The 15,058-nt window shown below is 38.6% G+C and overlaps 1 protein-coding gene across 6 annotated transcripts in view; it reads left to right on the top strand.

Moving 5' to 3' along the window:
* The window catches only part of pde5ab (phosphodiesterase 5A, cGMP-specific, b), a 94,723-nt gene extending 81,434 nt beyond the window's left edge, over positions 1-13,289 (top strand). For all 6 annotated transcript variants that reach the window (XM_042400973.1, XM_042400976.1, XM_042400974.1 and 3 more), the window contains exons 17-22: positions 3,376-3,476; positions 4,836-4,913; positions 5,853-5,916; positions 11,897-11,971; positions 12,762-12,845; positions 13,070-13,289. In XM_042400973.1, the coding sequence (XP_042256907.1) occupies positions 3,376-3,476; positions 4,836-4,913; positions 5,853-5,916; positions 11,897-11,971; positions 12,762-12,845; positions 13,070-13,189 (522 nt within the window). In that variant the 3' untranslated portion in view covers positions 13,190-13,289. The remainder of the gene's footprint in view (positions 1-3,375; positions 3,477-4,835; positions 4,914-5,852; positions 5,917-11,896; positions 11,972-12,761; positions 12,846-13,069) is intronic.
* The last annotated feature ends 1,769 nt before the right edge of the window (positions 13,290-15,058 follow it).

Here is a 15,058-nt window from a genome sequence, read left to right as displayed (position 1 = left end):
CAGTGGCATCTGCCATACAAGGAACTACTCTTAAGAGACTGAAAATGTTACCGCTGTTATTATTTTTTGGAGCCATTTCTAAACAAACTACTGTAACCGTTGTCTTTGTGATGAAGGAACATGTCACCCAGTGCAACGGTGTGGCTCACTGACGTGTTTTCAATAGTTCTTGGACAACAACGGAGGTCTACGGGACTGAGGAATAAGATATATCAGGCTTTGGATACACACACAATACTTAAGTAGGATGAGTGTCATTGTGGGTTTGGCTCTGCACATGAGATTTGTTCACAATAAGAAAAATATAGAAAATCAGCCTTATCCTTCAAGAGATCTTCTAATGTGCACCACCAATGTACACGTTAATAAAGTTAAAGTTGGCTTTTTGATGTAACTATTTATGGAACTACTAACCATATTGCAAGGGAAACTGAAATAAACTCTGAATGTACGATGAAAAAAAAAAAAAGACCCTCCACTGCTCTCCCAGAAAAAGAAAAATGACAATACCCTTCCCCTTTTGTGACCCCTCTCCACCACAAATAATTTTCATACAGTCCCTAACCAGCCAGTAACAAGTGATCTATCTGTCCTGCTGACATTTTCACTTGACATGTAACTGGAGTAGCGGTTGCTAGGAACAGTTAACATTTGTTTGTACCTCATTTGTACGTTGCTTCAGCCACAAGCGTCTGCCAAATTAATAAATGTGATTTTGACATTTTTCTGTAAGTCAACCTACAACAGCATGTACAGCTGCATCCATCACATCCACATTTGATGCCATTTTTCTGTTGCCATTTTTCATAGATATAGCTAGCTAGCAATTATGGGAAGATTATCAATTGATTGTCAGACTGGGGAATACAGCTGTCAATGAGCACAACACCAGACCAGGACAAATCAAAGATGTGGGTGGGGAAAATGTCAGCCTTAGTTAAACTTGCTTCAATGAACATTTCTAATATTAACACTGAATCAGATGACTCTGTAATGTGAAAGGGTCACTCACAGTGCTGAAACCTTTTCAGCCTCTTTTAGTTCATTGTGGTTTTAAAGATCATTGATGGTATCATTCCATAATAAAAACACAAATTTGACCAAGCACTTATTATTCTCAGCTGATGCCACCGATGACCAGCTCTCTGCACTTTCAGTTACATGTGAGTGTAACAAAAGAAGAGCTGTCACTATCATCATGGAAATGAGTACAATAGAAGGAACATAGAGGGAACAAAAACATCAGGCAAATCGTCTCTTCACACTGGGATTTTATCCTCATCACAGTTATGCAAAACATGACATTAGCTGCCCTTTTGCAGCTGCAGCTGATTCAGTATGCAGCAGCTGAGCACTTGGCAGGCGCAATCAAGAAGCTCTCCTGGTGTCCCCACATGGCTCCCTGCCAGCCTCACAAAGGATTTTTAAAATTTTTATAGTTTACAAAGCTCTGTGTTGTCTTGCACCATGTACAGTAGGTCTCCTCTGTGGTCCTACAATAGCACCTACCTGTGGTTCATGTTCGGTCATTCGTGTTCCGGGCTCCAGATTAGAGAGTTTTTTTTCTTAGCAGAATTGATTGCCGCTGCCAAAAACTTCACTGTAGAAACTCATAATGTAATAACTGCGGTTAATGTAATAAAAAATGTAATAAAAACTGATAATGTAATAGTGTGCCCATAATTTAATAACAAGGCTGCTGTAAGAGTCTACAGCCATGCTAGCATGCTCACACTGGTAATGTTAGCATGTTGATGTTTAGCTGGTATAATGTTAACCATGTTCACCATGATGGTTTAGCGTGTCAGCAGGCTAACATTTGCTAATTAGCACTAAAAACAAAGTACAGCTGAGGCTGATGAGAATATCATTAGTTTTGCAGGTATGTGGTCATAAACTAAAGTAGAAACTTTGACGTGATGATGTTGCTAGGGGGCAAGTTGAGAGATTAAAGTTATTACAATCCAATACAATGGGTGGAAAAGTTGGTATATCAATAAAATCAAAATGAGACAAAGTGTGATGGAAACAGATTTAGCAAATAAATGATGACATACAGTAAGCATTGACTTGAGCTTAAAATTAAGCTCTCTATTTAGCCTACTCACTCTTACTGTTTACTTTGATGCACTCAACTATTAATATTCACAAAACAGTAGTCGATTTACTGAAATTTCAGTCAAAATTTGCACTATATTTGGATGAAACATGACTAGTGAAAACTTTGACGTGCTAGTAGTGCTAAAGGAAAGGTTTGAGGATCACCAACTATTAGCGATAACAGCAGTGTCCTAACACATTCAGTCAAAGCTAGCTTACCTGCTATGCTGACTTGGCTAACAACAACTCATCTTATGCCAGAACTTGAGGAATGTTCCTTTGCATTTTGAGTGAACCCACTCTTTAATCTTGTTAAGTTCTTTATGACAAAGGATTGACAGTCAGCGTTGCCAGATGTACGATAATTATTGTATTTGTACGATAATTTTAAGCTTCTGGTATGATACAATAACATTTTCCATCTGGCAACACTGTTGACAATGCAAACTTCTACATAAACAATGTTATCAACTGTAATTGATTGAAATTGTGATTAGACTGAAAGAACATTGAAAGGTCATCCTCAAACTGGGCAAAAATTCAAATCACTTCAACCTAACACTGTCAGTGTTCTCTTCATACAAAAACAGTGGCTTGATAATGGTTGTTGATCCTATCTATGAGCCTTAATGCTGTTGCCTGCTTGCAGCAGGATCTTGGATCTTTCTGTCTTATTTATTACGCCTATTGTGCTCATTTTCCAGCTGCTAGCCTACCACAGAACACTGTGATGGCCCAATAAAATACAGTGAATTACAGCCTGCTCTGATCTTTATGGCCTCAAAACAAACTCTAAATACACTCCCAATTCCACAGTACCACTTAACCCCACTGCTGCTGGCCACATTTAGACACATTCACACAGATGTGAGCACACACACACACAAACACACACACCCTTTAGAAAAGTACAAACCTTTTCACATGCAGGCTGATAAGCATTAATGCAGGCACACACTCTAAAAAGCACTTGAAATGGAAGGCGCATGGAATAATATGTCAACACACATGCATATAAACACTTAAGACATGCAGCCTGGATTCACTTGTTTAATTTAATTGTAACTGTGTTTTTGCAGGCCAGTGTTGTCATGGCAACCCTTTGGTGGTCTATCACAGTGCAAACTGTGGTCAACACTATTAACTATTCCTTAGAGGGTCGCTATCTCTCCCTGCAGTCTGTCTGTACATACACACACAAACTTTCATGTATGTGCTCTAAGTAAGTGTAAATCATGAAATAACATACCAAACTCTCTCTCTTTCTCTCTCCAGGGAAACCAGATCCTGAGCGGTCTCTCCCTGGACGAGTACAAGGCCACTCTGAAAATGATCGAGAGGGCTATTCTGGCCACTGACCTAGCCCTGTACATGAAGTAGGTACCAAATGTCAGGCCCAGATGGAAATCTGACTGGAGAGGCCTAGAAAGAGAGGGGGACTTACTGAGGGAAGGAAGGACAATTTGGGCAGAGCGAGGGAAGAGGATTGTGGAGTGCTTTGACTCGGGGTGACTGAGTTTGGTTAGCACTTGAACTCAGCTACAGGCCACAACAGTGATCAGTCAGATACTGAATTGGTGACACTAATCTTGGTGCCCACCTTGAAACTGTGGTGACTGTTTAGATCATCTGTGCTGCCGGGTTGAAGATGTCTGTGAAGCGTCCACGTTTTAGAATTTGTAGCTTCTTTGCAGCAACATCCGTATCTGAGGCATTGTTTACTGTCATGGCAACAACGTTCCATCAGAATCAGATTTATTGACCAAACATGGTCACATGAACACATACAAGGAAAATACACTTAATACCTTTTATTAAATTCCTTCAGAGTCTGGACAGACTCTGACTGGTTGGCGGAGGCATACAACCACGAGGTGTTTATTCTAGTTTGCCACTTGGGGGGGAGTGGAGCAAACTGTAAACACAACAATGACATGATAAAGTTCTACAAAAAATGCAAAATACTTGCATGCTGTGACTGGAAATGAAGTCGATGAGAGTTTGTGGACTAGAAAACCAAAACAATGAGCTAAAATAGGCTTAAAGGTTCTGTAGAGCTGAGGGGAACTGCAGGGTTGGTGATAATTCTCTGGAGGGTTGTCATTATGAGTGACACCTATCACATTAATCATAGTTATTTGATCCGTTATTAATATAAGAAATATTGGTTAGGGCAGCTTTAAGGTGTGTTTGTACAAAGACTCTAGTGGTTTCATGACTGTTTCTCCAGCCTGCCTTCAAGATGTAACACAGTAGGACACCAGGGAAATATATTGGCTGCTTTCATAAAAGGACTATTTGTCTAATGTCTTTCAAGTGTTTTTGCCATTTTTAATATGTTTCTTGGTTTCATCTAACCTTACACCAATACATTTATATTCGTAATCCACTATATACCATGTTAGTGGGATAATTTTTTTGTTTCGAGAAAAAAAAACAGTTTTACCAATATTTGAATTATGTGAAGAGAATTTAAATTTGTCCAATCAACAGACAGGAATAATTTGGTATGAGAAAACTCTATTTGTCTTGTCACATCTCTCCCCCCCCTTCTTTCAATCCCTCTTTCCTCTTTTTTTTTTTTACGCTTTTTCATTCATCTATGTGACTTCAGCTTTTATCATTCCTCTTTCAGTCTAGACAGTGGGTGGTAGAGGAGGTAAGTGGGTTATATATGAGGATAATTATCTGCTTTGTCATTGTGTGTGTGTGTGTGTGTGTGTGTGTGTTGTCAGGAGGCGCGGGGAGTTCTTTGAGCTCACCAAGAACAGCCAGTTTGTCTGGGAGGATGAACATCACCGAGACTTACTGAGGTGAGTAAAAAAATCCTCCAACACTCAAACACACTTTGTGGATGTTAAACACTGATATACACAAATACATCAACCATGGGGCTCACGCTTTGATTTTAAAGGAATATTTCAATATTTTGGGTAATACACTTATTTGAACAGAAGAGTATATTGTGTGCTATGAAATTTAACATATTTCTGGTTATTTTGTACAATCAGTTCTTTATTAATTAAAGTATTATTGATAAGATTTAAGATTATATTTGAAAAAGTTGGTGCATCAGTCGCTGCTTTAATTTCCCAGATTTCTCTTCACACAGAAAAGACTTTTGAAGTCAAACTTTGTCAGATGCTGTTAGTGATTTTAAACACACAATATTTACTTGTGTTTCACTTACAGCACCATTTATTAACACAAAGTGGTTGGATGTAGCCAGATGCTATGAGGAGCAAGCAAGCACATTTCACAAACATTAGTCACAAAGTGCTTCACAGTCAAAGAAATAAAATCAAATGCAATCAGAATAAATAAAAAACAGAGACACCAGATGAAATATACAAGGAAAGCAGTTAAAATAGACAAATTAAGATATAAAGTAGCACATACCACCCAAATGCCTGTCTGAACAAATGGGTTTTTAGCTGCTTTTTAAGAGTTATCCAAGGACCTTAAGCTTGTTGGAAGACTATTCCAAAGCTATGCTGACTGCTGACCTCCCCAGGTGTACGAGGTACACGTAGAAAGCCCTGGGTGGAGGATCTAAGAGCTCGGCTAGTGGTGTAGGGGTGCAGAAGGCCTGGCCATGTAGGGCTCTATAAGTGAGCACCAAAATATTAAAATGAATTCTAAAATTTACTGGAAGCCAGGTGCAATGAGATTAAAATAGGAGTTATATGTGACTATCTGAGGTGCTATTGACGATTATTTATCAACATGTGTTAATGTGTCTCCCCCTTCAGGTCAATGCTGATGACTGCATGCGACATCTCGGCCATCACCAAGCCCTGGCCGGTGCAAAAAAGGGTAAAAAAAATCTTATCTGTCTGTGTGTTTATACAATGTTTTGGCATTTTCAAATATACAATTTGCTCTCTCTGTCTTTCTCTCTGTTTTCTGTAATTAGTTTAGTTTCTGTGGGAGATATGACAACTTGTTTTGCTACCTTATCATAAACCATATTCTGCTATTCATCATTAAACAACATGAAAAACAGCAAGAAAATCAATGGCAGTGCATTTTAAGCGTTCGCTTGCCTTTGTTTTTTCTGTCATTGTGTCTGGGGTAATTGTTGTCACATCATTGGTACATAACGCTTTGTTTACTGTCAATAACTTGACAGCCACAGAAAGAAAAGTTTTTTTAAAAAGCTGCATTCTTTTAGGCCCATTTGGAAGCAGCAGAGCACGTTAAAAACACACCAGACATAGGATCCATCGTCTGGAAACCATGAATGTCTGTAAAGAAGTTTGTGCCAATCCATTCAGTAGGCATTGAGATATTTTGCTGGAAGAGCAAACACTTTGACCTGCTGTTTGCACTACAGGAAAAGTCAAGGGATCATCGAATTCAGTAGGTTTCATTCTACAGGGACTATGAATGTCGGTACAAAATTTCATGCCAATCCATCAAGTAGTTTTTGAGATATTTCAGTCTGGACCAAAGTGGTGGACCGACCTACTGACCTCGCCATCCTCAGAGCAATGCCACTAAATCTCTACATAATGACAGAGGACTGAAAACTGCTGCTAATTTGGTCACTGTGGACCACAACGTTTTAACATGTTGCGCTTTGGGCCACAACCCAATCAGTGATGTCACAGCAGGTGTTTTGCCTTTGAAAACTAATGAGAAGCACCTGCTGTGACATCACTGACTGGGGCGTGGTCCTAAATGCAACATGTTGAGAGGTTTTTAAAGAGAAATTCATTATGTGTTTCATGTTTTCTCACTCACTTTGTCTCAGTCATCTTTGATTTTGTGAGTTCTCACTCACACTCTGTTTACTCTTTCCCTCCCTCTCCTTCTGGTTCACACACATACACACACACATGCACGCACGCACAGACACACATTTGTTTCATCATTGTCCTTACCCATCTAAGAGCTGTGTCCCCGTTTCATCTCCCTGGTGACCTTCGTTAGTCTGCACCTCGTTAGAGACCGCAGGCACAGTGAAGAGAGGTTCAGACGGGCACAAACTCAGTATGTGTGTGTGTGTGTGTGTGTTGACAAGTGAGTGCTCATTAATAAAAACAGCTGTGCCCCTGTCCTCAGAAAACACCTCTAAAAACATCCAGGGTAGTAAACATGCACACACACACACACACACTCATGCAAATATGTTCTCTCTCACTTACATGCACATGCTAGCACCTGATCCAGATCTCATTATCAAACTGTGCCTTTCATCTGCCAGGACTGGAGTGAAAATGATTTCCTCTTTATCTTCTTCAAAAATGTCATTTTCATAAGATCTTTCTTTAACATCTGAGATAGATAGATAGTTATAATGCTCAGCATGCTAAAACATCTGCAGTTCCCCTCAGCCCTACAGCACATTTTAGCATCTCTCACCTCATTATTTTGCTTTTACAGGTGGAAACTTCACTGTTTGGTTGAGTCTCACCAGTCTCACCAACCTTGTTTCCAGCTGCAGCAGGCAGCTGTGTTTTTAGCAAAGAAGACTAATACACTGTACACTACCTACCCAGCACTAAACAAAGTTAGCAACTAGCTGGTGAAAATATTGGAGCATTTTAGAGCTGCCATGATTAATTGATTGACAGAAACTAATTGGCAACTATTTTGATGGTCAAATAATTGTTTTAGTCATTTTTAAGCAAAAATCTTGGTGGTTGCAACTTCTCAGATGTGAGAATTTATTTATTTATTAATTTATGTGTCATAGATGACAGTAAACTCAATTTCTTTTGGACTGTTGATCAGTTAAAACAAGACATCACAATTTTCACTATTATCTGACTTTATTGACAAAATGATTGGGAAAATAATCGGCAGATTAATCGATAATGAAAATAATCATTATTTGCATCTCTAGAGCAGTTAGCAACTAAAGAGCCTGATATGTTTCTCAGGAGTTGGTTGATCTACTCCAAATGAATGCTAATGCTCCTCTGTGTCTGCTGAATGTGTGAATAGGCAACTGTTTGCTAACACATTTGCCAAACCAACTTCACAAGGTGATAACATGTCAGTGTTGTGCTTACAACATTTTTCAGAAACCCAGAAAATCTTCCACTTTACTCTCTCCAGTGTAAACAATCTATTATCCAAGTCACAAGGCAAGACAGAACCTCTCCCAATAAAAATGAATTCTGTCTTATCAGAATATTTTGCCTTTTATTCATACCAAGCCTCAATCTCAAGACTCTCAGCCTCCCTTTGATCTTGGCCTTAAACAACCAATGCCCCCAAACAGTTTTATTTGCTTGACCATACTGATCATGAACATATGGAGTAAGTCTGTACACACATCCTCCAAAATCAACAGTTTGAAATACTTTCATAAATCCAGTAGTAGGTCTGCTGTTGTTGGACATTTAATGAAGCGGTCCCTGACCACTGCAGTTATTTTGACATGGAGCTGCATTAGTTAACTTGGTCTGCTATGCGGGCGTAAAAATGTTGGTGTTTTTGACTGACATGAGGGTAAGTAAATAAAGACAAAGTTACTTAGCCTCACCAGTTAACATTTGCCTCATGCCTAGTGTTGGTTTTAGTCAGCTGTAATAAGCTCTCTGGCTGGCTGAGTCCCCCTGCAGCTCTATAGTACTGAGCCTTGATTACAGTCTCAATCAGTGAACTGCACATGGCTTCAACACACACACACACACACACAGTGATATTATTGGAGCCCGAGGCTGCAGTCAGATCTCATTGACCTCTCTGTAAACAGACGGAGACCATTAACTTAGTGTGTCTACCACTCTTTTGGCAGACCTCTCCCTTTTTCTTGCTTCCTCTCTCTGACTCAATTTTCTCTCTTTTGTTCTTGACCTGTGTCTTTACATAAATATTTGTACTTTCTCTCACTTGCTGTTTCTACCATGCTTTTGCTTGTTTCTTTTCTTCCCTTTTTCTTCAGTCACTGTCAGTCAACTGTCACATGTGTTCCTCTTTGCCATCCTTGTATATATTTGTGGTCAATCTTGTTCCTTTCCAGTCATTTCACAATATTTGAGTTTGACACTGTTCAATCTGGCAGCGGGAGAAGCATGTTGTCAGCCACATGGTAGGCTGCCCAACCCTTTTCCCAACCCTTTTCCCAAAATCTGTTAGCTAGGATGTTCATTAAAATGATTCCACAAAAATTTAGTGGAGTATGTACAACAATAAAGCAACATTCTGATTGGCACAGCTAAAAAGCACATAGCAGTATCTTGGATCCTGATTGCTATTGTAAGCCTAAATCAGACATCACCAAGTGGTGGTTCTATCCAGACCCATGACAAATTTCTGATAAAGAGAATAAATAATAATGTTCATGGAGCATTATTTTTTCCAACGGTCACGGCTATAGACAGCGGGTGCAACTAATCCAGTTAATATGGCAATAGTTTCACTCAATTGAGCCAATCAGATCAATTGTTTACCCTGTGTGGCCAGTTCGCTAGACAGAGCAAGAGAGAATTGAGTGATGACAGCATGGCTTGCTCCAAAACAAGGAAACTTGATGCAGAACACTGAACTTCTAAAGATGAATGGACGGACCAATTTATGTTCATTCTGCCGGCAGCCAGTTCTAAACCAGTGTGTCTCATGTTCCGAAAACATGGCATTAATCAAATGCGGCAATGTGAAGCGCCACTACGAGACGAAGCAAAATCAAAGCCCAGGAACGTCCAAATGAATGTTCACTAAAGGTAGCATGGATTTTGGGGCAACATAAGAAAACATTTAGTGATGGGAAAATTGTGAAGGAGTGTTTGAACGCTGTTGCCAAGATGTTACTTGAGTGTAAACAAAAGACAAGTTGCATAAAAAATCAAGCAAATCCCAATGTCAGCTTCAACAACTACCAGAAATATTAGCAGACGATGTACTGGCACAGCTTGATGCAGCTATTCAGAGTGCAGCATTGATGAGTCTACAGCTGTCACTGATAATGTGCAGCTTTTGGAGTATGTTAGATTTTTTCACAAAGAAAGAGCTCTGTGAGGACCTGTTGGACCACTTGAGCCACATTCAAGAGGAGAGGACATACATAAAGGAGATGCTGGGAAAGAGGGGGATAGATCTTAAACAGGTGGTCTCAATCACCACAGATGGCACTCCTGCCATGGTAGGAAGAGAGAGGGTGGCTGTGGCACGAATGACAGAGGACAACCCTGATCTCATAGCTTACCACTGTATCATCCATCAGATTGTTCTGTATACCATTTTGTCAGAAGAGGTTGCTGAAGTAATGAACACAATGATGAAACTCATCAACTTCCTTAGGGCATCCTCATCCCATCAGCATCACCTGCTGAGAGAATTCCTGAAAGAAGTTGAGGCAAATGCCAATGACCTACTACTACTGCACAACAATATACGATTGCTGAGCAAAGACAACACATTGGGGTGTTTCTGGTCCATTCGAAAAGAAATAAAAGCTTTCTTTGAGCAGCTCAAGAGTCAGAAAGCAACACAGTTCTCACTCTTTTTTTGCAAGATGAGCACAAAATGGATATGGTTGCTTTTTTGGGTGATATCAAATCACACCTTCATGAGCTCAATTTAAAGCTGCAGGGCCAGAACAATTCAGTTTGTTATTTGATGACAGCTGTCTGCTCCTTCCAGAGGAAGCTGGACATTTTGTGTGGGAACAAATGCAACTAGAGAGAGATGTTTCTTCCTGTGTTGACTTCATAAACAAGCTGATTGGAAACTTCAGTAAAAGGTCTGACAGCTTCAGCCTTGGACAGTAGCTCATGCTAATCAGAATCCCGTCCTCATCACAGAAGTGAGAGGATTTTCAAAGCAGGTGACCCTCAAGTGGGCGCATGCTGGATCTCTACAGCTCATTGATCTGCAAGCAAATGTTGCGTTAAGAGAGCATTTTGATGCAACTGACCCCTTTCTGGCTACAGATTATGTCTGAGATGTTTTCCCTGGTCTAACCAAAGTAGCACTGCACACCTTGACCATGTTTGGATCGACTTACAGCTGTGAGTCAGTTTTCTCCACTATTAATATTATCAAAAACAAGTTCCGTTCCAGGCTCACCAATGAGCACCTACATGTACACGAGAATAGCACTAACTCCATACAAGCCCAGATTCAAACTACTGGCAAGGCAGTCACATGCCCATTTCTCTCACTAAGAGAGGAAGTAGAAAAAATGTAAAAGAAAAAAATAAAGAGAAAAAGAGTTGTTCAAGGCTGTTTGCACTTTTTCCAAAAGAGGCACTTCTTATTTATTTTATTCTGGAGATTCTGTCTTGTTTTCTTTTACCTGAAATGTAGGCCTTAAGTTCATTAGGCTGGGATTACTTTTATTTAAAGATAGCTATTTGTTTACTATACAAGTGCCATACAAGCTCAATGTGTATGTTAAAAGTATCCTACTATGAAAATTGACAATAAATATCGTTGAAATGATATGGAAATGTACATTGTTGATTTTATTTGATGGGCGTAGGGGTAGGCTATAAGACACAATATAGACTGTATGAGGTTTAGACCTTTGCTGGAAGGAAATTTTAGCAACTGGACCTCATTGAATTTTAATAAAATACCCCTGGCCTAAACTAATAGTGTAATAATATCCAAGTCTCTTCAAGAGGCAAAACTGATGTAACGACCTCTTTATTGCAAGTGACAGGGCTATTGCTATTTTTCATTTTTTAAAACCCACTTTCAAGTCCTTGATGTGTTCTTTGTCTTCCATGAACTGAAACTTCATTAAATCTTTCAATTAACACATCTGCTTTTGTATTTTAGATGCTGAATTGTGTAAATACAGTTGACTGAATTCATCAGTTTCTTCTCTCTGATCCAGATTGCAGAGCTGGTGGCCACTGAGTTCTTCGAACAAGGGGATAAAGAAAGAGAAGAGCTGAACATTGAGCCCAGTGTAAGTGCTTGTATATCACTTACAGGATTATTTTATGGTAACTTAAGCTGTAAAAAGTACAATTTAAGATATGGTGTCCCTCAGGGATCTGTTTTGGGTCCTTTAGATTTTAATCTATGTGTGTTACTGACGATACTCAAATGTATGTATGTTTTCTTTTTATTTTTGATTGTGAGTTTAAGGAACATTACACAGACTGCATTTTACCATTTAAAGAACATTACCAGTTTTTCTCTCCCTTGTCCATACAGAGAACCTAACCATACAGAGTTATATCATGTTTTATATTTATCTGGCTTCATTACTATAATCTGCCTCTGTGTGGTCTCCTAAGAAAGCAATAAATCTATAATCTAAACCTAAAGCTGTAAATTATCCAAAATGTGCCACCAGACTGGTGAGTAGGACCAGAAGGCATTAACTAAATTTGCTAATTGTTTCTAAAACTATATCATCAGTTTTTAAATTAGTGTTTGACCTTGCTCAAGGATATGTCTCGGGTTTGGTTTTATGTCATGCATCTGAAATCCTTTGAGATTAGGCGGGAGTTTCCTACCAACTGTTCATAAGCTTCAAAATGTTGCTTTCAGAAGTTAGAGTGTATATGACTCTATGCACTTGCAAAAGCAGCCTACCAAAAGAACTTCATATAGTGTCAAAAAGACAGCAGAAAGTGTTGCCATTTAGAAGCATTTGAATGCAACCTCAAACGTTATTCTGCCTTTTACCTCATTGTCATTGTTTGATGTTTCATGTAATTTACATGTCATTTCTTCAACTTTAACTTCAGGACCTGATGAATCGTGAGAAGAGAGATAAGATTCCCAGCATGCAGGTGTCCTTCATTGATGCCATCTGCACTCAGTTATATGAGGTAATTCAACCAATTTAACCCACAGTCTCCGCTGTTATTGCCAAAGGCATTCATCATATTATTTCCCACTTGCTGAACAGATGCAGATAGTCTGTCTCACATTGTAAAGATATGTGTGTAAATGGGAAGCAGGTTGTTAAATGAATGAAAATGTATTTAAAAATTACAGTATATAAAAAGTCTATTTTGTCTTGTTAAATAAAATGTCTTTGTCGCTGTCACAGACCTTGGCTGGCATGTCGGAGTATTGCTCCCCGTTACTGGAAGGATGTCAGAAAAACCGGCAGCATTGGAAGTGTTTGGCCGAGGAGTGTGAGAAAGGCCCAGTCAATGGCTTAGTGTGATCCCAATGCCAGTTTGGCTTTCAACCAACACACATTTCCAGGGCTCTCCCTGTCCTGCCCAGTCTCACAAAGTTTCATGAAATTAGCATGATATATAAAAGGACAAATAACAGGCTTGTGATCAGAAAGTGATAAAAAAAAAATCATTAACCTACCAAAAAAGATTACGTGGTGAGGCAGCACTAGATTTTGTGTGACAGTGATACACTAGCCTTCAGCTTAATCAACCTTAGAGCAGTTTCAGCTCCTCATGCAGATAATTCTTCTAAACCCTTAAGAACAATTCAGATTTATTACAGCTTGGGTCTTATTTTCATAGTTTTGGCCTTATCTGCTGAGACCTGAGAATGCACAACATCACTAAAAACATTGCTAAAAACACTGCTAACCTGTTAGCAGACTGTGTGTGTTGTTAACTAACCTGAAGGTTTACCTTACCTAGCTAAGGGGTCTCCGGGTTAGGTTTAACTTATTTGGAAGAAAAAACAAAGGCAAACAATAAAATTATTTCCCAAATTATTACCTCAAACATCCATCACAGTTTATAGACCAATGTCCTTCAACTTTTGCTTACTGTAGATCTGTGCAAAGAAGGAGTGCTCACTTATGCGCTTACTGTTGTTTTTTTTCCAAATAAAAGTAATTTGTAAAATCATATCCCAGATATTACTTTGCTGAGTACAATGTTATCATAACCGATAGAAATTATGGCATTACAATAAAAGAAGATAAGACCCAAGTTGTAATAACCACATTTTTTTACATTAGCTTAATTTAACTGTTAGCTAACGTTCCTCAATAATAAACAGGTGAGAATTACATGTCCAAGTTGATCATCATTTAAGAGATCATGCGTATTTCACCAAACTTTGTGAAACCTGTCTTCTTGTCCTCACCATTCTTTCATAGCTGTCACTCACCAGAGACAATAACAGTCAGCACTAAGCTATATTTATTACCATAGCCATTTTTATTTTTGCACAGAGTGGCTTTTGTCTTGAAGTCTCACATACACTATCTCACAGGTAGTGAATTGTAGGGGAACACTGATTGGTTAGACACCATTACAGTGGGATACAGATATTTACCATATACTATACATAGTGTCACAATAATCTGATAAGCTTGTTAAATGTCTTTGTTAACAGCACACACACTACAAGAGTTTGAGTCTTTTGTAACATTTTTTTTCACTCATTGTCTTAACTATTGCATATTTATTTTTGTTTTATATATTTATTAGAGTTTCTATATTGTAAGGTCATTCTCTTGTCAAGAGCACACAATTCTTTATATAGGAAGTGTAGTTTTCATACTTACAAAAAATCCCATCTTTGCTTTTTTGAAGGACCTTTCTTAGGAACAACTTTCAGATGACATTTGGAAATGTACTGTATTGTTATTTGATTTTTTTTTTTTTTTTTTTTTTCAAAAACAGCCAAAGACTAGGCCTGCAATTTCAAAGGGAAATGGGTCTACATTTTTCCACTGCCTTGTTGTTATAAAATAGGACCAATTCACAATTAAAACAAAAAAACTATTTCATTTGTCCATATCTCTCTACACCCATTAATGCCTGTCTCCTATAATAGGCTGTTTTTACATCCCATTTTTATAAACCTGAATAATGGACTAAGCAGCCTGACCAGACTGTGTTGTGATTTAGTCCTCAGACATCTCTGCATATCACAGCCAACAATAGAACATAATTGAACTTTGCTTAAAACCAACCAACAAGATGATAAAATCTGACATACCAATTGGCAAATGTACATCATAACATAAATTTTCAAAGTCCATTTATCAATCCTTAAACTTGCTCTTCAGCCATATTCAGGCAGGTTTACAGACTAATTTATAGAATGGAAT

This window comes from Thunnus maccoyii, chromosome 22 (genome assembly GCF_910596095.1).
Source record: "Thunnus maccoyii chromosome 22, fThuMac1.1, whole genome shotgun sequence".
Classification (NCBI taxonomy): Eukaryota; Metazoa; Chordata; class Actinopteri; order Scombriformes; family Scombridae; genus Thunnus; species Thunnus maccoyii.
Note: the sequence above shows the minus strand (reverse complement) of the source record. Positions and strands in the feature narration are given on the sequence as shown.